At 48.9% G+C, this 24,824-nt stretch overlaps 14 protein-coding genes across 14 annotated transcripts; 6 read left to right on the forward strand and 8 right to left on the reverse strand.

Moving 5' to 3' along the window:
• Positions 1-416: 416 nt before the first annotated feature.
• On the reverse strand, positions 417-1,763 carry N7447_005492 (4-hydroxyphenylpyruvate dioxygenase family protein; the record flags this gene model as incomplete). Its single annotated transcript, XM_057229754.1, has 3 exons — positions 417-801; positions 868-1,032; positions 1,090-1,763. The coding sequence occupies 3 exons, from the start codon at positions 1,761-1,763 to the stop codon at positions 417-419; spliced, it is 1,224 nt and encodes a 407-aa protein (XP_057084844.1).
• A 651-nt stretch (positions 1,764-2,414) lies between these two features.
• On the reverse strand, positions 2,415-2,876 carry N7447_005493 (Ctf8 family protein; the record flags this gene model as incomplete). Its single annotated transcript, XM_057229755.1, has 1 exon — positions 2,415-2,876. The coding sequence occupies one exon, from the start codon at positions 2,874-2,876 to the stop codon at positions 2,415-2,417; it is 462 nt and encodes a 153-aa protein (XP_057084845.1).
• Positions 2,877-3,643: 767 nt separating this feature from the next.
• Positions 3,644-4,234, reverse strand: N7447_005494 (Cnl2/NKP2 family protein; the record flags this gene model as incomplete). The annotated part of the gene is made up of 1 exon (XM_057229756.1): positions 3,644-4,234. One exon carries the CDS (start codon positions 4,232-4,234, stop codon positions 3,644-3,646), a length of 591 nt encoding a protein of 196 aa, XP_057084846.1.
• Positions 4,235-4,920: 686 nt separating this feature from the next.
• Positions 4,921-6,263, forward strand: N7447_005495 (Chromo domain/shadow; the record flags this gene model as incomplete). The annotated part of the gene is made up of 4 exons (XM_057229757.1): positions 4,921-5,078; positions 5,307-5,538; positions 5,651-6,038; positions 6,112-6,263. The coding sequence occupies 4 exons, from the start codon at positions 4,921-4,923 to the stop codon at positions 6,261-6,263; spliced, it is 930 nt and encodes a 309-aa protein (XP_057084847.1).
• Positions 6,264-6,732: 469 nt separating this feature from the next.
• N7447_005496 (ARMH3 family protein) lies at positions 6,733-9,140 on the reverse strand (the record flags this gene model as incomplete). The annotated part of the gene is made up of 8 exons (XM_057229758.1): positions 6,733-7,444; positions 7,503-7,913; positions 7,966-8,300; positions 8,356-8,468; positions 8,533-8,686; positions 8,740-8,820; positions 8,882-9,004; positions 9,057-9,140. The coding sequence occupies 8 exons, from the start codon at positions 9,138-9,140 to the stop codon at positions 6,733-6,735; spliced, it is 2,013 nt and encodes a 670-aa protein (XP_057084848.1).
• A 778-nt stretch (positions 9,141-9,918) lies between these two features.
• isa1 (Fe-binding Fe/S cluster assembly protein ISA1) lies at positions 9,919-10,689 on the forward strand (the record flags this gene model as incomplete). The annotated part of the gene is made up of 2 exons (XM_057229759.1): positions 9,919-10,588; positions 10,652-10,689. 2 exons carry the CDS (start codon positions 9,919-9,921, stop codon positions 10,687-10,689), a joined length of 708 nt encoding a protein of 235 aa, XP_057084849.1.
• Positions 10,690-11,352: 663 nt separating this feature from the next.
• Positions 11,353-12,354, forward strand: N7447_005498 (DSC3 family protein; the record flags this gene model as incomplete). Its single annotated transcript, XM_057229760.1, has 1 exon — positions 11,353-12,354. One exon carries the CDS (start codon positions 11,353-11,355, stop codon positions 12,352-12,354), a length of 1,002 nt encoding a protein of 333 aa, XP_057084850.1.
• A 312-nt stretch (positions 12,355-12,666) lies between these two features.
• Positions 12,667-13,513, reverse strand: N7447_005499 (v-SNARE protein VTI1; the record flags this gene model as incomplete). Its single annotated transcript, XM_057229761.1, has 3 exons — positions 12,667-12,754; positions 12,825-13,231; positions 13,334-13,513. The coding sequence occupies 3 exons, from the start codon at positions 13,511-13,513 to the stop codon at positions 12,667-12,669; spliced, it is 675 nt and encodes a 224-aa protein (XP_057084851.1).
• A 517-nt stretch (positions 13,514-14,030) lies between these two features.
• On the reverse strand, positions 14,031-15,608 carry rvb1 (RuvB family ATP-dependent DNA helicase pontin; the record flags this gene model as incomplete). Its single annotated transcript, XM_057229762.1, has 4 exons — positions 14,031-14,495; positions 14,559-15,106; positions 15,169-15,388; positions 15,465-15,608. 4 exons carry the CDS (start codon positions 15,606-15,608, stop codon positions 14,031-14,033), a joined length of 1,377 nt encoding a protein of 458 aa, XP_057084852.1.
• A 351-nt stretch (positions 15,609-15,959) lies between these two features.
• N7447_005501 (mitochondrial 54S ribosomal protein bL28m) lies at positions 15,960-16,583 on the forward strand (the record flags this gene model as incomplete). Its single annotated transcript, XM_057229763.1, has 1 exon — positions 15,960-16,583. One exon carries the CDS (start codon positions 15,960-15,962, stop codon positions 16,581-16,583), a length of 624 nt encoding a protein of 207 aa, XP_057084853.1.
• A 311-nt stretch (positions 16,584-16,894) lies between these two features.
• On the reverse strand, positions 16,895-19,531 carry N7447_005502 (fungal specific transcription factor domain-containing protein; the record flags this gene model as incomplete). The annotated part of the gene is made up of 8 exons (XM_057229764.1): positions 16,895-17,491; positions 17,550-17,999; positions 18,073-18,405; positions 18,460-18,522; positions 18,578-19,205; positions 19,266-19,303; positions 19,356-19,433; positions 19,454-19,531. 8 exons carry the CDS (start codon positions 19,529-19,531, stop codon positions 16,895-16,897), a joined length of 2,265 nt encoding a protein of 754 aa, XP_057084854.1.
• Positions 19,532-19,915: 384 nt separating this feature from the next.
• N7447_005503 (carbon-nitrogen hydrolase family protein) lies at positions 19,916-21,147 on the forward strand (the record flags this gene model as incomplete). Its single annotated transcript, XM_057229765.1, has 3 exons — positions 19,916-20,392; positions 20,506-20,821; positions 20,888-21,147. 3 exons carry the CDS (start codon positions 19,916-19,918, stop codon positions 21,145-21,147), a joined length of 1,053 nt encoding a protein of 350 aa, XP_057084855.1.
• A 539-nt stretch (positions 21,148-21,686) lies between these two features.
• On the forward strand, positions 21,687-22,803 carry N7447_005504 (putative alpha-1,6-mannosyltransferase subunit; the record flags this gene model as incomplete). The annotated part of the gene is made up of 3 exons (XM_057229766.1): positions 21,687-21,978; positions 22,056-22,489; positions 22,573-22,803. 3 exons carry the CDS (start codon positions 21,687-21,689, stop codon positions 22,801-22,803), a joined length of 957 nt encoding a protein of 318 aa, XP_057084856.1.
• Positions 22,804-23,261: 458 nt separating this feature from the next.
• Positions 23,262-24,382, reverse strand: N7447_005505 (trans-2-enoyl-CoA reductase (NADPH) TSC13; the record flags this gene model as incomplete). The annotated part of the gene is made up of 3 exons (XM_057229767.1): positions 23,262-23,944; positions 24,047-24,262; positions 24,343-24,382. The coding sequence occupies 3 exons, from the start codon at positions 24,380-24,382 to the stop codon at positions 23,262-23,264; spliced, it is 939 nt and encodes a 312-aa protein (XP_057084857.1).
• Between the last annotated feature and the right edge of the window lie 442 nt (positions 24,383-24,824).

A 24,824-nucleotide genomic window follows, 5' to 3' on the forward strand; every position in this document is an offset into this window, starting at 1 on the left:
TATGGTGGGGTTAATGTTTAATAATCTCCAACGTTCCTGAAACTTCCGCTTGTGAAGTGTCGGAGTAGATCCGTTGATTCATGATTTGTTCAAATCGGGGATTTTTCCAGGTGTCAGTACTGGTGTTGACCTTGGTTGTCTACAACTTCGACATCTGCTATATCTATCTCATCAACTAAGAGTATTTCTTTTGTGAATGGGCGGAATGGTGTTGGTTGGAGAGCGCGCAATTCCGCTCGGGTATTTCGTGTGCGGAATGGGATATTGAAGGATAATGGTATTATGTAGCCTAGGATGGACAGTCAAGTGCCGAGGAACTTATCGGCTTCACTTATGTCCAAAAGATTGATCAAAGTCCTTGAATTGGATATGACATCTTCCAATTCAATCATCCCATGCTCTCTATGAACCATTGGTCACAGATTCCCACGCAGACCCTGCTCCCTCTCAAAAGCCTCGAACAAACTCTTGAAATTCCCAGCCCCAAACCCATCAAACGAATTCCGCTGTATGACTTCTATAAACACCGTCGGCCGATCCCCGACATGTTTGGAGAAAATCTGAAGTAGGTATCCACGCTCGTCGAAATCAACCAAGATATTTAGCCGCTCGAGCACGTCGACATCGGCTCCAAGCGTCCAGGACACTTGGGTCAGGCGTTTCCGTAGGTCGGCATAGTATGCAGCTGGTACATTGAGGAACTGGACACCGCGCGCGTGGAGCCCAGTTACGGCAGCGACGATGTCGTTTGTGCGGAAGGCTATGTGCTGCACTCCGGCGCCGTGGTAGTAGTCGACGAATCTGCGAGGGGTTAAAAGGATTGGTATGTGGGTGGAATAGAGAAAGAAAGAATAGGGGATTGCGTACTCTTCAATCTGTGATTTCTTCTTGCCGGTTGCGGGCTCGTTCATAGGCATCTTGATGATTTCGTTTGGTGAAGCGATGACTATTGATCGCATCGCCGAGTACTCGCTGCACATGTCTTTATCGTCGACCGTCCAGTAGCGGTGGAAGTCGAGACATTCCTCATAACTAAGGCTCATTTGTTAGAGCGACGATTCCAACCAGGATGGCTTTGACTCTGCTCACTATTGGACGATGGTGTCCACTCCTCCCCACGACTGATTCCCGACACAGTGGTCAATCTCAAGAATGTTGATGGGCGGCAGAAGCTGTGTGATCGGATCTTCACTATCGAGCACTCGATACCCAGGCAAGAAGGGGGCGCCTGCCGAATACTTCTCACGATTCACCAGAGAATGTACCGTATCCCCGTATGTCCCAAGAGTCGCAGAGACGATCCATCCATGCCCTTCGACAGCAGACGTCTGTGGCTCGGTGATGGCGTGAGCACCGTTCCCTACAGCTCGCTTCCATACAGCGTGTATATCGCCCGCGATCCGGAATGCGACATCCTTCACCCCGTCGCCGTGTATCGTCCAGTGTCTATGGATCTCCGCCAGTGTCGCCCGCTCGTGATTCGAAGCCTGGCGCAAGACATCGTCTTCTGAGCCTTCATTCGGCGGGCCACAAACTGGCCCCGTAAGAACGAAAGTAGCGCCGCTGTTGGCTACAACATAGCTCACAAGATAGGGCGAGCCGGTTTCCGGGCCGCGGTATGCAATGGGGCGGAAGCCCATGCGAGTGATCCAATACGAAGCAGCTTGTTTGGGGTTGCCGACATACCAATGGATATGATCGAAGCCGACATATTCGGGCCCCAACTTCGCGGGAAAGATATCTTCATTTTCCGGGATGGTCATGGTTGGTGTTGATTGTGGCTGCGCTGGTACAGTGCAGGTATAGACCTAGAAGCATGTCACCCCTTCGGCAGCCGTTGGCGCCGGTATAAGTTGTGATCAAGTTATTTATGAATGATTTTGAAGACAGCTAGGCCAGGGTTGAAGGGAAAAAATTAGAATGGCTGGTGAAGGGATCCCTGTCCAAACGCGTCACATTCCAAGCCCGCATCTCCGGATCAATAGAGCGCGGGGGGGCTATCTAGATAACCTTACATATGAGGCAATGCTGAAGTCATCCATGCAGCCATGGGGATCGATCATTCCATATCCTTCCTGGATGTTTTGCTGTCTGTGCGGGCTGTTGGTCTTCTGGTAAAACAGAGCTTTGTCCGTTGGTGAACCTGGTAGGTTCGGATTCAGGCTTGTATACCCGGCAGAAGCAGAGTTGATGTGTTTGCACACTAAGGTCAATGCAGCAGAGAAGAAGCCGCTATTCTCCGTAGCAAAGCGCGAGTCCATGTTCAGTTGGGTTGGCCATGCATGTCATGACCTCCGATCCAGTCCTGCGGCTCCAGTATATGTTGTACACAATAGATGCCATCTCCAAAAAGTCCCGATTCGCCAATTTATCCCATTCAATTGTAAGAAAGTAGAACCTCCAACCCGGCCCAATCAAGCATTAGTCACGGGCTCCGGTCGACTCTTGAAGAAGATCTTATAGCGCACAATCTCCACAACCTCGAGTTCCTCGCCCTCCGACGCCTGACGCTTTTGTAGCACAGCAATTGGCCGTGGCAGCTTCTTGACTTCTCCAGTCATCCGCTGGTACCGGCCGACATACATGTATGCGCGCTTCATCCATTTTGTGTCGTTTGGGTTGTGGACCGAGTAGTCTGGGAACATGAGTTTTCCGATCGGAGTTTCGAAGGTAGAGGCTGGATTATCCGTAGAGGAAGAGTAGTCTATGTCATCTTCTTCGTTCCCTGTGGGGACATTGATTGTGCCCTGGAGCTCAAGAAGGGCTAAGCCCGAGGGTGTTTGAAGGAGTGCTGGAAGGGGATTGTTTGGCGTTGTGGCGGTCGCAGCTGCTTTTGCTGGATTTGAGCAGTGTGGGTGCAGCTTTATGGAGGGCATGATGTGGTCTCTTTGATGTTCAATTGGAGTTGAAGGAGGAAAACGCGAACGCGGCACGCGTTTGGCTCCCCACACTTCTTATCGCGAGAAGTGGGCAATTACTAGACGAGTAGAAAAATACAGAATACATATGGAAATGATTATTATTTGTAGAATTGGTGGGATTAAGAATATGTACAGGGCTTTAGATACATGAATTCTCAATAGTCCACTGTGTTTATTCTGTCTCCGGGAAGGGTAGTCAACACTTGGCCCAAAGCCGGCGTCCAGGACCAAGTTAAGTGTTACATGTGTAACAATTGATGTAAATTTGCTACATGGGTTGGACATAAGCGTTGGTCGACAAGAGCTTCGGCATAATAGAAGAGTTCTTCCAACCCACGGCCGAGATTGGGGGGATCATAAGAGTGCAATAGATGTCCTTTCCAAGAGAACAAATTTCTTGTGTCGCAAAGAGCAGCTAGCTTGACCAACATAGTCCTGGAGGTAAAAAGGGCAGATGGGCGACAACACAGCAATCACGTTGAAGATTAGAACGTAGAGCTCGATGCACAAACTGCCAGACAACTCTCCAAGGCTGGAAATCAGGATTTAGACATAAAAGCGCCCGTCATATTTGGTCTTCTATCTGCATATCAATATGTCAGCTGAGGTCTTTCATTGTTAGAATCAGACCACGTACCAATAGGTCAGGGGTACTCAACACTTGCATTGCAAATAACCAATGGGAACAATGCACAATGCACAATGAGCCAGAAGCATAATTCTCAAGAAGTGCTACTCTCATAACAAACATCTTCGAGGTTCTGTAGGCCCTTGATCGCCTCACTAGCCACATCTTCTGCAATCCCAGCGGGACCCTGTAATTTGCCGTAACGGAGATCGCTCATACCACCCACAGTCGTATTGAGTTGAGCCAAAATCTTCGCAGCCTCATGATCAATCCCAGCGATTTCATGCTCAATATTAGCGCCAGCCGTCTCCATTTCAGCCAGGAGACTAGCCACCGAGTGATAATCTCCCGGTGCGGTAGGTGGCTGGCCGAACAGATGAAGATCCATGTCCATCTCGCGTTGCTCTTCAGAATTGGAGGCTTCGACTCCAGTGGCTAGGATGGCTTTTCGGAGCTCTGCTCTCTGCTTTTCACCTTGCTTGATCTCGTTGTCAATGCTTTCATTGACCCGGTCCATGTCCTGTTCTCGGACCTGCTGTAGCTCCCGATACAATGTCCTGATGTGTGGATGGGATCTCCAGCGCTTTGGGAAGAGCTCTGTGAACTTTTGTAGTGAGATGACTATTGGCAGCGGGGCTGGAGAGAGCAGGAAATTGCTTAGGATGGACTCCTCTGAGGGGGCCATGATGGATGTGTGTAGTATTCACAGTATGGTGTTTTTTCCCCCCATGTAGTTCTGTCTTTTCCCGTTTGACGCGAACCGAAGTTGACAATATTCACGTGAAGCTCAATAAGAAACAGAATGAATTGAATTGGGAAATTGAAATGAATTGATGAATAGTTATTGTAATAATAGAAGATGTATGAATAGTAAATGTGAATGGAATAAAGTGCCGCGCCTAATTCTTCTCAAGGGGCCACTCATATCTTCGCTTGATTTCCTTCTTCTCCTTTGCACTCCACATCTACTACATCGCCAGGACTACTTCACCACCTTTTCTCTCTTCTAAAATCTTGATATTTTCTATGATTCCTGAGCTGGTCTCTCGTCTGATCTAATCTTGTGGATTTCTTCTTCCACCTTGGTCAAATTTGCCGTTATCAAAAACATCTTGTACTGCCTTTGTGCATCTTCCTCTGCTGTCTTTGCTCAAGTCTGCATCTATTTGCAGTGTTACAGTCCATCGGAATCTTTGAAGGCTCCCGAGATTCTTCTGATCGTTGTGGCTGCTACCGCCTGTATCACTCCCACGGGACCTTTTCCCGTGAAGACAGGAAACATCTTCCAGACTCTACACTTTTGAGCTCGAAGGTCTCCAATTCGTTATACCGACTTGAAACACGCACATCTTCCACCTTTCTCCGACAAAAATGGCTCCTATTTCCATGTATAGTAAGGACGAGAAGGTCCTTTGCTTCCACCATGAGATTCTTTACGATGCCAAGATCCTGGATGTTCGCCACAAGGATCCCACTGACAAGAAGAGTCCCTTTGAATACCAAGTCCACTACAAGGGCTGGAAGAATACGTAAGTCTGGCTTATTTCATTTCCCTGTTTCTCTACATCCTGGCTGTGGCGTAGAGATTCAATGTTGTTGTCCCCTCCAAAGTTTGTCCGGGCCATTACGGAAAACTTGACATTCGTCTATGCACTCTCTGTTATGAACAAGGCCTCTTGTTTCCTACTGCACATGTTTTGAGCAACCAACGTGTCCAGACCCGTTCGATTTGGAGCAATTTGCTAACATTTCAACAGCTGGGATGACTGGGTCCTGGAGGACCGTCTTCGCAAGCACACGGAAGACAACCGCGAATTGGCCAACAATTTGCGTCGCGAAGCTGAAGCTTCTTTCCGTTTGAAGAACACCAAGGTCACTGCTAAGAAGCGTGCCGGTTCCGACCGTGACTCTGTGCGGGACAGCGAGGAGCGCGGCGCCTCCGTGCCCGGCCGTGGCACAAAGCGAGCCCGTGACAGTGAAATTGAAAAGGTATGCAATTACCACATCAAACTCCCAAATTTGGTGCAATTGAAGCAAAACCAAGAAAAAAAATACAAAAGAACTATAACATTCATGATTTCATACTAACAATCCACAACAGGAGGAGAGCTTCAACATCCGCCCCTCAGTCCGCATTCTCATGCCAGACAACTTGAAGTCCCTACTTGTCGACGATTGGGAGCAAGTAACCAAGAACCAGTGTGTCGTCTCTCTACCAGCGAAGTATCCAGTCCGCCAGATCCTGCAAGACTGGCACGAGGAAGAACTTCCAAAGCGGTCGGGCTCGTCAGCAGACGAGGACGTGCTTGAGGAAGTTGTCGCCGGGATCCAGGAGTACTTCGACAAGTGTTTGGATAAGATTCTTCTCTACCGCCACGAGCGCCCCCAGTACCGCGGACTGCGTAAGAAGTTCGAGGCTGCCACTGGGGACCTAGCCGATAAGGGCCCCATCGATGTCTACGGAGCGGAGCACCTGATCCGCTTGTTCAGTATGTATTTCCTGTTCACCTTCTGATTTAACTGTGAGGGTCGGGAACTGTGCTAATCGTTGCGTTTGTGTAGGTACCATGCCTGAGTTGATTGCTCAGACTAACATGGATATGCAGGCTACAAACCGTCTGCGTGAGGAGATCTCCAAGCTGTCTATGTGGCTGAGCAAGAACTCTGAGAAGTACTTCGCTACCAGCTACCTGCCGGCGGAGAGCACTCACTGAGTGCGGTAAGTTCTTTGGAGTAAGGGAAAGGGGCTTCTGTTTCTTTTTTGTTGCCTGTGTTTGTGTTGGGGTGGAGGTGGCTACCCTTCCAGCAGCAACATGTTTTTTTTTAGATTTCGATTCGAGAAGCGCGGGCCTGGAATACATAACATTTTGCTTAACTATGTCTTAATCTCTAAGAAGACGTAGAGTATTTCATGGTTCTCGTAGGATGTATTGGAAGTAGAGACCAAGGCTAATATTCCTTGGTAGTTATCATGGATGCAAGGCAATAATAACAAGTTAACACCGAGAAGGGAGAAAATATGAATTCTCATTGGATATCTTCATGGAAAACTCCATGATACCACCACTACTACCTAGTGATCTACCTCTCCATAGTACCACTCACAAATATTTTGAATTCAGACCAGAATCCAAGATCCATAGAAAAAGAACAAAGGAAAGAAAGATCCCCACAGCCGGATACCTAAGCAACCAGTTGCCTAGCATCATCAACAGCACATCGCGCCGCACGCTTCAACTCACTCTTCCATTCCGCCTCACGCCACTTGGTCCAAGCACTCAGACCCTCAGGCGGCTGGATACTCAGCGTATCATAGCCCTGCTTAATGATAAAATGGACCTCGCGCGGGGAGAGATTCTTCTTCTTGATTGACGGTAACACCACCGGCGCAGGCTCACCAGCTTTAGGACTGGCTGTCGTAACCGCAGCAGCGGCAGCATCCGTACCATCCGACTGGAAGAGGAGCGTATAGAAATGAGTAGACACGGACTGAAGGGTGTCTATAGCGGCTGAATGCAGCTCGTTCTGGGATATTGCATCGGCTGATTTGGAGGCTGATACGCCTGTTGCTGCAGCATTGGAGCGTGACAATGCGTATGCATCACGGAATTTGGAGATGATGGGGCCTGTTTCGACGAGCTTGTAGAAGAGGTCGTCGTATGAGGCTGGGTCTGGGAGGAAGGTGTCGCCGCCTGAGACGCAGAATGCGATTAGGTCTGCGAGGGAGGTTGTGAGGGTTTGGATCTTGGGGTTGCTGGTTAGATCGGAGGCGTAGGTTGTTAGGAAGCGCATGAGGGAGAGAAGAGTCCGCCAGAGCTCGGACCAGTGGTAGGTGAGGCGGATCTTGTTCTTTGAGAGGTATGTTAGTAGGCGGAGGGTGATTGCGATTGTGTGGCTAGGAAGATTGTTAGTTATGCCGTGGCTAGTGGATATAGTTGATTATTGTTACATACCTGTATATGTTGACGTCGAGGCGCCGGCGAAGGTTATGCGTAATAGTGTCGATGGCGATGTCAAAGATGACGGTTGCGAGGACCCGGTCTCCGCTGACTAGGGGGAGATAGGGCTGTTTCTGTCGACAGATGCGAACCTTTCGCTTGACATCTTCGCTGCAAATGTGCTTGCAGATGGTCGGGTCTTCAACCAGAATGCGAAGTGTAAACAGGTTTAGTTCGGCATAGTGCCCGACCCGCGGGGATCGATATGCATGTTGGAGAAGATAGGAGGACAATGAGAGGAAGCTCGAGAAAGGCGATTCTTCATTATTGCTTCCCGGTTCCAGATGAACCAAATGATAACCAAAGAGCTTATTGGCATTTGTGAAGTCGTACGTGGCCATTAGAATTGCGGCTTCTTGTGCTGGGCTGCCAGGATTGTAAGTTTCGAACCAATGAATTATCGGCGCAGAGAACTTACAGATCAGCGAACAGGGCCTTCGCCTCTTCTGCCGAAGGAGGGTTCACTTTGTCTCTGGCGCCAGGAGCGAGCACTCGTAGTCCAAAGAAAATCAATGTGTTGGTCAAGCTCCAGCCTTCTGGGATATCATCCTGGACAGCAATGTAGCCGTTTCGCAGGCGATTACAGGCCAGACCGACACCCTTAGCAACCTTTTTAATATTTGACTCATTCACGAAATCATCAAGGCGAAGCTGATAAGGATTTTGGAATTCAAACTTGTTGTAGTTGGCCAATAGCCCCAGAAGGAGGAATGGGTCGAACACTTGTAGTGGGGTATCAGAATCAGAAACATACTGTTGGAAACTGTCAGTTATTTCCATACATAAAAGCAATATGACTTAATCAAACCTTCATAAGCGATGGGAAAAGATCCCTGTGTGTAAGATAAGAGACCAGGCTAGTTTTGTATGCCCCGCTAGTCATGGCAATGGCCGTGTTGATAGCTTTGAGCCGCACATCGACTGGAAAAAAAATTAGGATCAACTGCCATGATCGTGGTAAAGAGTAGGACAGACAAAGACTTACAACTACTGCCATTGCGAATTATTCTGTCCAAGACGGCCACGAAGTCAGCAATGATATGGTCCACTTCGTCGAGTCCTGCAAGAACGGTGATGACATCCGAACTTGGATTTGTGTATTTCTTGCTCAGAATACTCGTCAAGAAAACAGTCAATGTCTATGAAACAAGGTTAGACAATATGTCCCGGATATTGATCACGGGGTTCTTACATCTAGTGCATACGAATCTGACGGGGCGACTCCAGCTGCCGCTTCGCGAATGGCACGGACAAAGAAACGCCGAGTTTGAATCTAGTAATTGCATCAGGTATTTGCGTCTATTTTCTGGGATGCATTCTGCATCATGGCTTACCTGTAGACCGATTGTATCGTCTGGGCTCAAATGGTCCAGGATAGCATGCAATTGATTCCGGTCTGGAGGTAGCAAGAAGAGTTCTCTCCAGAAGCCCTCTGAGGGGTCTGCATCATCCGCTGCCTATCATGGGTATGTTAGCAATATCCCACAAAGCCATGTTTTCTGTCCGTACTTTGAAGAGATTCTCATAGAGCTGGACAATCTTTGGTGTGAAGGACTCAGGTCTACTCTGCTGGGTGAGGGGTGAGGCGTCCATGATATTAGACAGAATGATCTGCAACGATTAGATCGCCAGCATTGGAACCCAAAGAGTAAGGTTAATTTAAAGTCGAGTTGATTCAATTGCTTCGAGGTTCATGAAAAAGGGACACCAGCCACTTTGTCAGCCGATCCAGCCACATGTCCTTTACACTAATGTCTTTACATTCTGGGATTATAAAAATGAAACAATTCTCAATATATTCGTATATTAAATTCGGTGGATCTATACAGCCCATCTACATTTTTTTAACACTATTCTCCGCCACTTAGCTGCATTTGGTGTGGCATCCCTCTTGAGAGGTGAGCCAGGTTTCTCCGAGGAACGGAATTCTCCGCGGTCAGGGATGACTCAGCATCCGAAAAACGCACCTGTAAACTGGATGACAACATTGAAATCAATCAGGTCTGAGTTGTGGTTATATTTAACAAGGTAGTTAAATTGAATAGGGCAAAGAGGAATCATATGTTATCTCAGCCTTTCCTTTAACAAAAAATAAGCTAAAGAGCCTCCCGAGACCGAGGAATGGCGCCACTGCTGCAACTGCTTGTGTGTAGAAATTACTTAACGATGATTGGCTACATTTGCGTCATGCAACCACCTTACATAATCCAATCCGGTGCCACGGGGGAATCCTCAAAACAGTCAGAGATTCTTCTTTTGAACTTTACTAGTTAATCCTCCATCCCACCATCTTTCTCGCACTTTTTTTTCTATGAGGCGATAGCTATTTTCGTCGAGGCTCACTCCTATTCACACTGACTGCACCTCGACCATGAGTTTCTGTACCGCCATGCAACGTCCTGTGACATCATCCGCCACACTGCTCCGATGGGCAAAGCCCTCGGCGGCACGTCTGCGTACTTTCTCATCATATGGAAACGCTCACCTATCTTCCAAGCGGGATATGCAAACCGCAACCGCCTACCGTCCTCATTCATTCCCATCCTTCCCGCCACCCCGAAGCACCGGCGGCGCCGACACTTCTATCTCTGCTGAATTCCCTCCTTCCGACATGAAATCCCACCAGAACACATCACAAAACACATTGTCTAATGTGAGTCTACGGGAAGGCGAAGCGCAAAAATCGAAGCCGACTTCCGCTTCTCCGTCCGCCTCCAAGACTTCCTCGAAGCCTCGTCGACCACTTCGGGCAAGAAAGGCAGCCATGAAGCTGTCCCCAGTGGCCACCGAGCAGCTTCGGAAATTGATGGCACAGCCGGAGCCGAAGTTCATTCGAGTGGGTGTGAAGAACCGTGGCTGCTCCGGCCTCGCCTATCACCTGGAGTACGTGGAGAAGCCAGGAAAATTCGATGAGGTAGTCGAGCAGGATGGGGTGAAAGTCTTGATCGACAGCAAGGCCCTGTTCAGTATTATCGGCAGCGAAATGGACTGGCAAGAGGACAAGCTGAGCAGACGATTTGTTTTCCGCAACCCCAACATCAGTATGTGGCCCCTACAAAAAAAATGCAGCTTCTTAGATTCGGTTTACTGACTCATAATTACAGAGGAAGAATGTGGCTGCGGCGAATCTTTCATGGTTTAAGCACACAGCTTGAGCTTTTCTTTTGATATGTTTCTTATACGGGAACCTCTTGGCGTCTTTCTTCTTGGTGCATCGGACGGCGTTTTTAAAAGGGGGTTTTGGGATCCCACGACTACCCTTTTGTTTGAATACATACGCTTGATATCCAGTTAATACCTTTACGCACTTTCTTTCTGCATTTTCCAACTCTCTCACATCGTCACTGTGAGTTCCTGTGGGCACACAAGTTGACGGGCCTTGTCAAGAGACAGGCTAGAGGCTCAGCCAATGAACTGTTTCCTTTCTTTTCTGCAGAGAAATGATTTTGAACCCTTGCAAAATCAACCATGTGATATCTTTGTTTATAGATTAGTCCGAACTTTGGAAGGACATTGATGATGATATGTGACATACCTCAAAATTCATACATTTTTACCATAAACCTGCTTCCTCGATGCTTGATCTTACTTTTCTTCCTATCAGTCTTCGGGGTTGTAGAGAAGCGATAGTATACACTTCGTATCCTACATGTAGTATGTCACCTGACGGGATATGATATGGTCCGAGGCCCCGGAATGGGGTAAGTGCCGCATCTCCAACTTGAAACACACCATCAGTCATTGCTTGTACAGAGCAGCCTCAATCCATTCCACATAAAAACACAATATCAACTCCTACTGAACCATGGCCTCACCATTCCTCTCTCCATACGCATTAGGCGAAACAGACACCGACCCGCTCCTCATCACCGTCCGCTTCTCCGCCTCAATCCCCGATCTCCAATTAGACGTCCCAGACCCCGAGACCACAACAGGCGCAGGCCTAAAGCAACTAATCCGAGCGGAACTCCCCCAAACCCTATCATCCAACCGACTACGCCTCATCTACGCCGGCCGCGGTCTCGAAGACACAGCCGCATTAACAGTCTCACTAAAGCTCCCACCATCACCAAGCCGGAGCCCTCGCCCCGCAGCAGACCAGCCAGAGACACCAGATGAAAATGGCAAAGGCAAGCAGCCGGTGCGCGATACCCGCCCACGCCTCTACATCCACTGCTCGATCGGCGACATTGCACTCTCAAAACAAGACCTAGCCAGCGAAGCAAGCGTGGCATCCACAGTCCTTCTGCAGCAGAAGCAGCAGCAAGCCAACGCAGGCAAGAAATATCCCGCCAAGGATACTTCATCTCTACTCCCAACATCTGCGCAACCGCACCGCCACCCCCAAACCCAGCCCCAGTCCCAGTCAACTACCACTACACCCGCACCCCGCGGCTTCGACCGCCTCCTCTCGGCAGGTTTCACAGCGGCCGAGGTTACCGCTCTGCGCTCCCAGTTTCTGGCCGTGCAGTCTGTTTCTCGAACGCCGGATACTATGCCTACTGGTGATCAGCTGCGGGATCTTGAAGATCGCTGGATGGATGAGGGGTCGACGGCAGCGCAGATGCAGGGTGGTCTTGGTGGGGAGGGGGGTGGCTTTGGGGATGATGAGGGCGGGATTGGATCTGGATCGCGTGGGGCGATGGATGATATGCTTTGGGGGGCTGTTATGGGGTTCTTTTGGCCTGTTGGTTGTGCGATGTGGTTGCGCAGAGAGGAGGGAGTTTGGAGTTGGAGGAAGGGAGTTGCTGTTTGTGTGGGTGTTATTGTAAATGCTGTTTTTGGGGCGATGAGGATTATGAACTGAGGGTATTGAGATGTGTCTTTCCGATTTTTGTTATTTGGCGTTATGAGATACCCCCCAATTGAAACTATTCGGTACTTTCTGATAAAGACTTGGGATTCTTTGGGCTGTTAATCGTCATATTAGAGACCGGGATTGCTTGGACCAGAAACTTGGGTCTAGATGTATCAAGACTCGCCGGATGCTATCATACATAATTGCAAAAACACACGCAAGAGAGAGACGATAGCCTTGCTAGAGTAGACGTGAGAGCAAAAAATAAAAGGACATGAAAGATAAGGCTGAATATACAAACGCCAGCGCAAAACTCGAGTGCTAATGGAACTTGCTGAAAATAACAGCGAAAATCAAAAGAACCAGGACTGTAATGATAGCAATAGTGATCATCCGATTGGTAGCCATCCTAAACAACACACGGGAGGTCAGCAATCACATATAATATAGATCAGAACGAAACAAAGGGGAGTCAGTACCTACGGGCCATGCCCCTCAAAGTCTTGATGCTAGTATCAACGTAACCCTCACTCTGCTGCAAATTATTCCGAGCATTCGTGATCTGCTCTCTCTGCTCATACAGGGTGCCGAGCGTGCCGCGAGCAACATCCTCCGTCTCCAGCGCCATGCGCTGACTTTGCTGAAGCCGGGCTGAGCTGCGCTCTAGCCGATCAGTACCGGAAAGCAATTGCTGTCTTTGTTCGAGGTGCTCATCCTGCGGCTCGTCGGTGTACCGGTCGCCGAATAGTGCTTGCCGGTCATCCGAGAAGGACTTAAGCTTGCGCTTGATCTCATCGATGTCGGTTGAGTAGTTGCGGAAGCGGATGTTGACTTTTGACCGGGTTGCTGAGGGGATGTTCTGCTTCTCCATGCGCAGTTGGTCGAGCTAGATGGGAATTTGTTGGGTTAGTTCTCTTGTTCTTGTGGTTGTTCGTTGTTCTCGCATTGTGGCGCACAAGAACGGTATGAGGGGGCTCGGTGAACTCACCAGTTCTGTTGCTTCTTCGAGAACATGTGTTGCGTTGGCGATTGCTGATTTCCGTTGCTCGCCGCTTGCCTCGGCGATTTGGTCCAGCTTCTGGTTCAGATCGGCTTGCACCAGCTTCAACTCGTTCTCATAGCTGGCGAACATCTCCGAGCCGGCGTCTGCGTTCAGTGCGTTTGACATGGTGATTGTATGATATGTGTTCTAGCTGAGGTCGAAGTGAAGATCTGTTATCTGCAATGGTTGATGTGTTGATGTAGGCTCCACCTTTATCTGGGGCGGGTGACGCTGTTCAATAGTGCTGGGTGGCGGTTCAGTCAACGGATCTTATTAGGGTGGCTTCACTTTGCAAATGATGTAGTCTGGCTTTCCGGGGGTAGTAGGGAGCACAAAGAGAAAATACTTAAATAACACAAGGTGCTGATAGGATTAGCAAAGGCTGGGACAGGAACGGGTGACGGTGAGACACACGTGATTCATCCCGGGGTTGCATTTGCGATATGCAGATGACATCTATACACTCCAGGGCTATTTTGTATCTACAGCCATTTATCCTCTAAAGTTGAAATAAGTTGGAAATAAAATTTGATACATAGCATTAGCGTAACACCAGGCCCACACAAAACAATTCGCCTTTTCAATAAACATCCAAGATACCCCATTGGTATACAAGATCATGGAACTTTAACCTCAGAGCCATCTATTGCAGGAAATTCTTGCTATCCTGATCAACAATAATTGCACTGCGCTTGGCATCCAGGAAGAGGTCCTCGCACTCAGCAATATCACCCTCCTCAATTGCGCCGGGGTGACCATTGACGCGCGAGAGAATGCTTGCGGGAGTCAACAGCTGCAGGGCATACCGCAAGCTGACCTTGCTGCCATGTTCAGAGACCTTGTTCAAGGCAGGTTCTGTGATATTGAGGCCTTCGACCTTGGCGCGCAGCCGGATAATAGTCTTGATCTCCTCAGGGGTGTAGGGGTTGGTGGGGATGATAAGAAGGCGGGCAAGCAGATCAGGGGGAATACCGTGCGCGGCGCTGATTTCGTGAGTACCACGGATAACGGTGTGACCGCGGTTGGAGGCGAGGATGACAATCGGGGAGATGGTCGATTCGAGGGCACGGTTCAGATATGTGAAGCACTCAATGTCGAGCATGTGTACCTAAAGAAGAAACGAGGTTAGAAACGCGATCTACTAGTGCACAGGATAAACTTCTCTACATACCTCATCGATGAAGAGAACACCGGGAACCAATTCCGCGACACCCTGATCAATGTAGCGGTTAACAACCTTGTTGATTTCCTGGCGCAACTTGTCCGTGATTTCCGTCTTCTTGGGCTTCATCAGTTGTCCCATCATGCTCATCACATCTTGTCCGCCCTGGGGGCGGGCATTGGCCATATCCAGATCGTGAAGCGTCACATCCTGAACGATTTCCTTCTTCTTGTGCACCTCGCCCTTGGGGACAGGCACATACTCCTCAGCCTCGAGATCGAATTCGGTCGCATACGCATCGGATCGCCCGACTCGCTTGCATGAGCCGGTGTTGGCTTCAATGTAGATAACATCTCCGACTGTGACACGCTCCTTCTGGATGGCTTCGTAAATGCTGGGGTCCAGGCGCAGCTTCTTGGAGCCCTTAGCGGACTTCAATCCGATGATCAGATGGCTAATCGTGCGCCCGTATCCGCCCAGTGGGTTCTCAGCCTCCTCGGGGGTAAGCTCTGTCACCTCTCCCTCATAAACTTCCTTCGTTTCGCGAACACGGAGGCCTGTCATACGTTAGCTTAGATTTCCATGCTTGTTGCGCTTTTCTTGATGTCGTATTGCATACCAATAGCTCTCCGGAAGTTCTCCATCAATGCTTCGGTCTTCTTGACCTCTGCGGAATAGATTTCGCTGCCAACAATTGGGCAGAAAGGAACCTTGGTTCCCAGCTCCTGCGATACAGCAAGAGCCAGAGCAGTCTTTCCAGTACCAGGGCCACCAGCAAGCAGAACAGCTCGTCCAGCCATCTTCTTTGATTTAATCAAGTCCACCACAACACCACATGCCTGCCCCATATAAAACGTTAGTTATCGTTACTGCAAACCAGTCACCCTGGTGCATTCGGCGTTACTCTCCACTCACCTCGCGGGCAGCTCCTTGTCCTACAAATCCATCGGCATTGTTCTCTGGAGTGCCATCAGAGCGCAAGCCTAGACCCCGAATGTGCGTATGCGCAGCGGTTCTGTTCTCGCGCGAGTTGCCCTTCACTTCACTGATCTGGACCATATTTGGAAGAGATGTGGCCGAGTAGAGCCACAGGTATTGACGAAATACAAGTCAATGGGTTGAAAAGCGGGAAGTAAAAATGAATCAAAGCTTCAAAGAAATAGCTTAGATAGAGAGGAAAAGTAACGCGATGGTTCTCTCTGAGATATGCTTCTGGCCGAAATTCGCGAGCTAGGGATCGCCAAATGAGAACGCCGCCCCCAGGGCGGTGAACTGCCCCAAATTCTTCCCTGTTGGACCTCTCCTCCGCCTGTTGTCTATTAGCGACTTTCCGGCTCTTTGCATTCTCGACACTCTGCGACGGTCCGATATCTGTCGAGTACAATGGCAGGCCTACACACAAGATCTGCAATGGCCGCCCCTTTCTCTTTGGCCGCAGCCTTCCGAAGCCTTTCCATTGCCACACCAAAGCGGTCCTTCTCAACGACGCCGACAACGCAGTCGGTTCCAAAACTACCGGACACTGCCCCAGTTTACCCCTACGGACCGTCCCAATGGTACAAGCAGGCTGACTCCGGTCTGTACGGAGGTGCTTCCATCCGATTCGGTAACAAGATCTCCAAGGGACGCAACGCAGGCAAGACACGACGAAGCTGGAAGCCCAATGTGCGCCGAAAGAAGATTGAGAGCGAGGCTCTGGGCGAGTCGGTGTTTATCAAGGTCACTCGTCGCGCGTTGCGATCAATTTACAAGGCCAAGGGCCTAGACAACTATTTGCTGTCTGATCGGCCAACACGCCTCAAGGAACTCGGTCCTTTCGGATGGAACCTTCGACACCAGATTATGCAGACACCAAAGATCAAGGAGAAATTTGACCAGCAGCGCAAGGCTCATGGTATTCCTGAGCCCCCGTCATTGAGCAAATGGATGAGGGACCACAGGCTGGAAATCAGGAACAAAATCGACAACCTGGACATTGACGCAATGACCAAGCCTCGCAAAACTGCGCGGAGCGCCCAGTCACATGCTCAGTAGAGCAACTTGGACGACCTTTCGTGCCAAGGGGAATGGACAGGCGCTTGTATCACTATCCTGAAGAGCGATGGACGGTTTTTTGGGCACCATGGAATTTGTGCCATTATCTTTGTACGCTATTTCGTTTCTCGTGGCGGAAATGATGTCCACAGCTTTCTAATTTGGGTGCGGTCTCTTTTTTCAATTTGCATCTTGGGTCTTCTGTGTACTTATACTCCAATCTTACTTTGTGTTCCTTATCAAGTTCATCTAACTCCATTTTTGTGCCAAGTCTATAACATGCATAAAGAGAATATAGCACTCCACTGAAATCAAAATTCCGCCGACCCAAAGAGGAGTGGAAACATGAGCGTCTCGTCGTCAATCCCATATGCACTACCAATTCCGTTCTCAAGTGAGGAAAAGGCCTGGGTATCCCTGTTACTCGACCCAGGATGCGTTGGTTCACGGAAAAACGGACACACTTCGGAGCACATGTGATTACTCAAACTGCCAAGCATAGTTTGGTCATGCGATGCCGACTGTTGGTGGAATTCCTCACTTAGACTCCTAGGAAAATCTTCCGTAGTCATCTCGCGTATCATGCGCAAAACACCCCGATGCATGATGATCGACGTGAGTAAAGGCATCAGGGATTGGATGTAGGAAGCAGACTCCGTCAAGATGCGCCTCGGTGGCGGGTCTTCCTCCGCCGTTCCATAGAGCGGGATTTCTTTAGCTAGAACATCGAAGACATCACGCAAAGGCTCAGCTTGAACCCATCGCTCAGCGAGAATAGCCAGCGCGGTTGAGCAGGCGCGTAATGCTTCAGGAACCTCTCGTGATCGGTAGGCGATAGTTTGATATTGAGGTGGAGTCGCCCAGAAGCAGTATAGAAGGGTGATACCTACGGCAACTTGGCTCAAAAGCTGATTACCGGACTAGGTCAGTTGATGGGGTAAAGGATAGGGGGGTTCGAACACATACTCCAGGCCATAGTTGTGCTGTCTGTCGGTCTTTTTGGAAAGTCCTAAATGTCATCGCAATCTGAACACAGGCTGGGACTGATCTGTCCCCAAAACCATGACAGACGTTTTCTTTGGTCGGCTGGTGTAACAGGAGAATCGTGTAGTTGTAAGCCATGCCAACCCATCGATCGCTCGTGTAGCTTTTGGAGGCAACATCGCTCAATAGGCGTAATTGAGACCTCCAAGAGTCCAGTTCGCCCAACATGTGCTCTCGCCATGTCGTTGAGGCATCGATTTCTTTGAAATCAGACCGCATCATGGTGCTGATGATCCGGGATTGTATACGTCTGCATCGGAATAGGTGAAGTGCTGGTGAGACATGTGTTTTCTGCGATGGTGTTTCTATTTGAATGCGACTATCCTCTGATCCTTCATGGTGAAGGTCCGCGTCTCCGACGTTTGAAAAAAGCTAATATTGTCAGTGTCTTCAATGTACTTTCCAGGTACATATCATAATCTCGGGTTATTGAGAAATGACTTACCTCCACGCTAATATGCTCATCCATAATATTGTTGGGGATGTGGTAAATCCAACTGACAAATCGATCCAAAGCATAAGCAGACCAAAACACTCGACGGCGGGTTTGGATCTCCAAGGAAAACGCGGGATTTGGCACCACCGGCTCACTCTCAGCTAAATGAAGTTGGGCCATGACACAGTATCGCATCATTGCAGAGACAATGGTGACAATCATATGTGATGACGGAGAATGAAGTGCATGTAAAGTCAGAAGGAGATACGCCTGAGCATGTAGAACAGGATCGGGTTGCGCAAAAACGTGGGTAAGATATTGCATGGCAGTGTTATACAAAGACTAAGTTATTAGCTTTTCCTTTGGTCGTAGATGTAGCATTAAATGTACACTTACTTGAGAAGTAGCAATGTCATCGACCGAGACTCGGGGTGTTAAAAGTAGGGCAACAGCATGCACCTAGAATGTATTGAAGGTTAATAGGAATTCGAAATAACGGGCATTCGATCCATACCATGGTTACAAAATAGTCCTTCCATAGAGACGGCTGATTCCTGACCCTATCCATCTGCGAATGAGCCTTCCACGATTCATACCAACCGAGGAAAGTAGCGAGGTGAAGAAAGGGATATCGTGGATTAACTCGCTCCAGATATATTTGAACTAAGCGATCAGATGCCTCAGTTGACAGCCGCAGGACACGATCTGCCTGCAATACCTGATCTGTGAACTGCGGGAAAATGCGGGCATTTGGACTTTCAGACTGTGTTTGCGAAAGTCCAAAAGTATCGGTGCTTGTCAGAGTAGCTAGTATGCCAATCAATAGGCTGGAATGTCCACATTGGCCACGAGGATCTGGCAAGCCCTCCACTGCATAGTGGGATGGTAAGGCTAACAACGATGGGCAGGGGGCCGGAGATTGCAGAGAAACAGAATCTGATGAGATCCTGTCCTGACCTACACTGCGAGAATATGCTGGCATTGACGCAAGTGAAGCCTGAGAGACATGATCCGTTTCAGTGCTTCTTTGATGCGGAGATCCCTGCGTAGTTGTTTTCCGGCTGGCAGAGATATTCCCTGGTCTCTCATGTGGAATTTGAGACTCGAGGTCTATAATTCTTTCTTCAAGGGCTCGGGTGTATCTATAAACTTAGTTAGCAGGGTACTTGTAGTATGGTCGACTCAACGTACTCGGTACTGACACGAGCCTTTCGGCTCGCCGGCTCACTTGAGATACATTCTATATTCAATCAGGCAAGACCGTCCTGTTGTTTATGCCATAATATATTTACCCTGATTCGCTGCTGCGCAATTATTACACGGTCTACTTCCTGTACACTAGCTTTGGTTGGTTTTTCTGCGATTGAAGGCTGTAATGGAGCACACTCACCTTTTGCTTCCGTGATCGACACCGTCGACAAGCTAGTGCTTTCTGTCTCTTTCTAGATGGAACTTTGTTTCTCTCCATTCGGACTTGGCATTTGGTGGCTCATTGAGTGTATCGGACTAGGATGTCCGATGAGAGTTCCATTTCGGCTCAAATCGATCCACGTGACTAAGGATTTACTAAAAGGATGAAGGCTGGAAGACTGGAAGACTTGGTTATTTTATCTTTAGCTTCATTTTGAGTGTTTTTATAGAGAGAACAGACAAATTAAATTCAAGGTCATATTCAACATTGGTGAAATTCCCATGCAAGCTCATCGGCATGTCATAGTCCGACGGATATTACAACCCCCGAAAAGAGTCCGAATTGAGTACTTTAGATGCTCAGAGGGGTAACAATTTATTTTGACTCCTTGCAACCTTCGCTTTTGAAACATTTCACTACAGCAAAGAAGACCGCACTATAATGCCTCAGAAAATCACTGTTGCTGTGGCGCAAGCCCGCACTCTGTCTACACTTGAGTTAACACTCGCCGCTCTCAAGCAAACCACCCAACATGCAGCTTCAAAGGGTGTCCATCTTCTGCTCTTCCCAGAAGCTTATCTAGGAGGCTACCCCCGCACTTGCGATTTTGGAACAGTTTTTGGCGCTCGTGAATCCCATGGCCGGGATCAATTTCTTGAATACTTCCGTGCTGCCGTTGACCTGGGCGATACGCCTGCTGGAGCGGGAGATGAGTGGGTCGAGCGCAAGCTCCCCGTAGCTCAAGGTCGGGACCACCGTGGCGACGGGACAAGAGAGTTCCTCGAGCGGCTGTCGCGAGAAACGGGTGTCTTTATTGCAACTGGGTTGATTGAAAAAGCGGGGGGAAGCCTGTACTGCTCCGTGCTGTATGTCGACCCACTGCGGGGTGTTCTGGGGAAAAGACGAAAGGTCATGCCAGTAAGTACACGGTCATTGCTTTTTTGCTGTCAATCGTTGTCAATTCGACTTCGTGTCGAATACAGCGGGATTGGTAGATATAAACCAATGCTGACTTGAAATTGTTGAAAAAGACTGGCTCAGAACGTTTAGTATGGGCCCAAGGTTCCCCTTCTACCCTTAAAGCTATCACTACGGAGCTTAATGGAGTCAAGCTTACTATTGCCGCCGCTATCTGCTGGGAAAACTTCATGCCTTTGCTTCGTCAAAGTCTCTATTCACAAAATGTGAACATTTACCTCGCACCCACAGCTGATGGCCGTGATACCTGGCTGCCTCTCATGCGCACTATTGGTGGCGAAGGCCGCACTTTCGTGCTGTCTTGCAACCAGTGCGTGCGCTACAATGAACTACCATCCTGGGTCACTGAGCAGGGTAAAACGACAGAAGGTACGTCGTATAAGATCACACTCGGTTTCTTCTGCGCAGTTATCCAAATGACTCATCATCTCTTAGAAGCTCCAGACCGCTATGTCTCGCGTGGTGGCTCCTGCATCATCGGACCCTTCGGCGACGTCTTGGCTGAACCCATCTGGGAAGTCTCCACTGACGATGTAGCCGATGGCTCCAGCAACGAGAATGGACTTGTGATTTCTGATATCGACTTGGAGGATTGTGAGCGCGGTCGACTTGATATGGATGTTGCGGGAAGTTACTCAAGAGATGCATTCCGGTTGACGGTTGACGGGTTGGACTTGAACCCTCCTCCGTTCTAGGGAGCAAGTAAAAGCAATGCGGTTGTAGTAGCCTTCATAGCATTAAGAAGCCTTCCAGCTATATATCACACGTTGTACATATATGTGAAAGACTACTGGAAAGAATAAAGGTAACAAGTGCCAAAGAAGAGTGACATAAAATGTAGCGTTCAGATGTATACTAGGGCTGATCTAAAAAATATATCGGACAATATTGTTTTCCCGATTTTTTTTCTCGCAATTTCTTGTCCAATGAAAACTACATTATCAAGCCAATCAGCAAAGAGTATATATCTTAACTCCGATGATTTTGAATCCAAATATAAATTCCCACTGGATGCGGGATGTCTCAGCCCGTTGGAATGCGAGGTGGGCCGGATTCGGACGCCACATCTTTCGGGATCTTCGCACCCGCGTCGATCTTCAACTCTCTTACTCCAAGCCTTCTTCAACTCTTCGACTTAGCCCTTCTTATCATGAATTGTTTTCTGTCTAATGATTCAATCTAAATAACACCGTTCCTTGTATAACCTCACATAGGGACAAACACACCTGCCTTCATGCAGTTCGCGTTACCTCCGCGGCGGAGCCCGCATACACTACCTCTCTCTCGTTCCTCTCGAATGTCGTCCTATCGCAGGAAACAACTAAAATCGGCCGCTGTCCTAGCATTCGCAATATTATCCCTTATCTATCTCCTTCACTACCTCTACTCCTCAGCCTCCTCATCCGTTGCAGCCCCAGTGGGTACTTCTAGCGTGGTAATCGTCACGCTGCTAGACCGTCAACAGTTCAGCGAGAGCTATCTCAAAAAGATCGTTGCAAACCGGGAAGATTATGCCAAGCGTCATGGTGAGAGACCCGTCTATGGACTAATGTGGAAGATATTTCTTCGCGATGAACTCCATCTAACCATCACCCGGGAACAGGCTACACCAACTTCTTCGCAAGTGTGTCGGATTATGACGATGCCGTTGGCGATGCCCCAATGAGCTGGGCTGTTGCACCGGCCACCCGTCATGCCATGGCTACATATCCTCGCGCGGCATATTTCTTCCATCTCGCCACAAATGCCTTGATCATGAACCCTACTAAATCCCTCAAGTCTCACATTCTGGAGCAGGGCCGTCTTGAAGAGTTGATGATGAAGGATGTGCCTATTGTTCCACCAGATAGTATCATCAAGACGTTCGCACACCAGAAGGAAAATGATGTGGACCTTATCCTCACCCAAGACAGCGAAGATCTGAACTCCGGGAGCTTCATTTTGAAGAATGGAGAGTTTGCCCGTTTCTTCCTGGATGTCTGGTTTGACCCGCTTTACCGCAACTACAACTTTGCTAAGGCGGAGACCCACGGACTGGTAAGACAAATTCTTTACTCTATTACTCCATCTTTATATAGATAGAGCTTCGAGAACCTTGATCCTGACTGAACTTCTGCCAGGATCACATCATGCAGTGGCACCCAACTGTCCTTGCTCGAACCGTCCTGGTCCCCCAGCGCATTCTGGGATCCTATAGCAGTGACTCGTCGGGTGCTTCTTTGGATGGTACCTATAAGGATGGTGACTTCGTGATCCAATTCCGTGGGTGCGTTGACACACAGGGCCGAGACTGTGCCCACGAACTAGAGCCATACTATAAGCTATGGGAGAAGAAGAGACAGAGCGATTAGACAGCCGAGGCTCAATTCTTGAAGTGGCGTTTGCATTTAGGAATCCACTGTTTCCACATGGGGGAAATGGCGTTTTGCTTGGGGTGTTTCTCTTGTTCGCGAGTACAATGTTCTAGGGTTGGTCAGGCTGGTCGTGAAGACTTCAACATATGGCGTATTCTTGCTTTTAATGGGCGTGCATACATAGCTGCAAAAGAACCACGATAACCATTCTTTTTTTCTATGTCCAATACCAAAATAATACATCGTCTCATGATGTCAGTAACTCATACCGTCTATCATGAAAACTAGGGTTGATCGATAAGCTGTTTGGAGCAGCTTTCAAGTCGTTCACAAAGGCAATCGGATACCTTGTTACGGTTTTCTTCCTCTTCTCCACTCACACAATCATTCAGCCCATTGCCATGGTATATGGGATCGCCAAATACCAGCCTGCACTCGGCCATTCCGCCAACTGCTTAGGCAAGGCCAGGGAAGATGACAGCGCGCTTCTTCTTGTACTTGTCACCAAACTCCTTGCGGTAGCGCTTCTCCTTCTTCCAACCCCAGCTCCACATCTGCAATCCGCCAATAAGAACGAAGAACAGAACGCTCCAGTTCAACTGGCTGACAAGGAAAATACCCAACCAGGCCAGGATCTCAAAGAAGTAGTTGGGGCAGGTAACGGCACTGAAACCAAATCCAGACGGAATGCCCCGCTCAGTAGTACCAGGCCGGCGGAGGTTACGCAGGATGTAGTGCGCATTTAGGTTCGCTAGCTCACCAAAGACAAACAGCGCAAGTCCGGCGTACACAAGGACCTGGTTGGGGGTACTAGTAGCAGCAGTCGCGTCCGGACGGAACACCCAGTAGGCGAGGTTGAAACCGGCCAGAATCCAGTAGTGGGCGCTGTTCTTGACGATATTGCGGGCGGGCATGGTGGCGCTGCTGAAACGGTGCACGAAAATTGTCTCGAACTCGCGCTTCAGGAAGTGCACGCTCAGTAGCACGCAGACTAGGAGCTGGACGTCTGATGGCGGGGGTAGGGGCTTGTCGAAGGTGAAGTACAGGAAGGGTCGGAGTGGGAAGAGGAAAAGTGCGGGGATCAGGAGTGGGCCGAGATATTCAATGATGAAGACGGTGCGCCAGGCGATTTGGGGTCCTGTTAGAACTATATGTTAATTTCTGTGTGCTCGCTGGGAAGGCTGCGTTGATCCTAGGGGTTGGATTCGCATTGTCCATGGTATGAGGTATAGACACGCACCGAGATCCTTGACGTAGATCACGCTTGAGTTACGCATGCCAGTATCCTCGATGGTCGTGTTGACCGAGTTCGGGACCACGCTATGGTCGCTACCCTTGGTGATTCTCATCCGGTGGGTTGAGCAACCGGATGCTGCGGATAGTGCAGTGTGCAATTCTTCACTAGAAGCATTGAGAGGGATCTCAATTTCCTTGGGGAGCTTCTTGATGGGTTTGCCTGCGTTTAGATTAGCGATGCTTTTGGGTTACTGTGGTCTTGAGAGCTATGAGCAAACAATAATAACCATGTATGCATACCCCTTGGCTGAACGACAAGCGTGATTTTATCAGCTGCCATGATGATAATTAAGCTCAAGCAAATAGAATGCTTGCGATCACCAAGATAACTCGTTGAAATCGCGACAGGCTAAAAAACAAGCGCAGTCCCAACAATCTACAATTGGGGCCTCGGTTGACATCACGTGTTGACACCTGAGGCCAAATATTCAATATCCAATGTTTCCCAGTAATGGCCTTACAAGGTTGCCTTGGCAGCTTTTACTGAGAACAAGGACATGCGGGTTTGCCTTTTTTTTTATTAAAGTCGTACAATCATTGCATCTTGGCAATTGAGCGCGTGGCTATGTCTTATGCCTGTTGCTCCGGAATATTTGTCTTCCGCACTCACTTTACCTCGGAAATTGGACTAGCCTGTCCACCAATGGCACATCATGTTCAATGTGGTATCTCCTCAGAAGGCCACATTGAATACCATTGTTTACTGGGACAACAAAGGTTAT

This window comes from Penicillium robsamsonii (genome assembly GCF_028829455.1).
Source record: "Penicillium robsamsonii strain IBT 29466 chromosome Unknown utg000003l_segment0_segment0, whole genome shotgun sequence".
NCBI lineage: Eukaryota > Fungi > Ascomycota > Eurotiomycetes > Eurotiales > Aspergillaceae > Penicillium > Penicillium robsamsonii.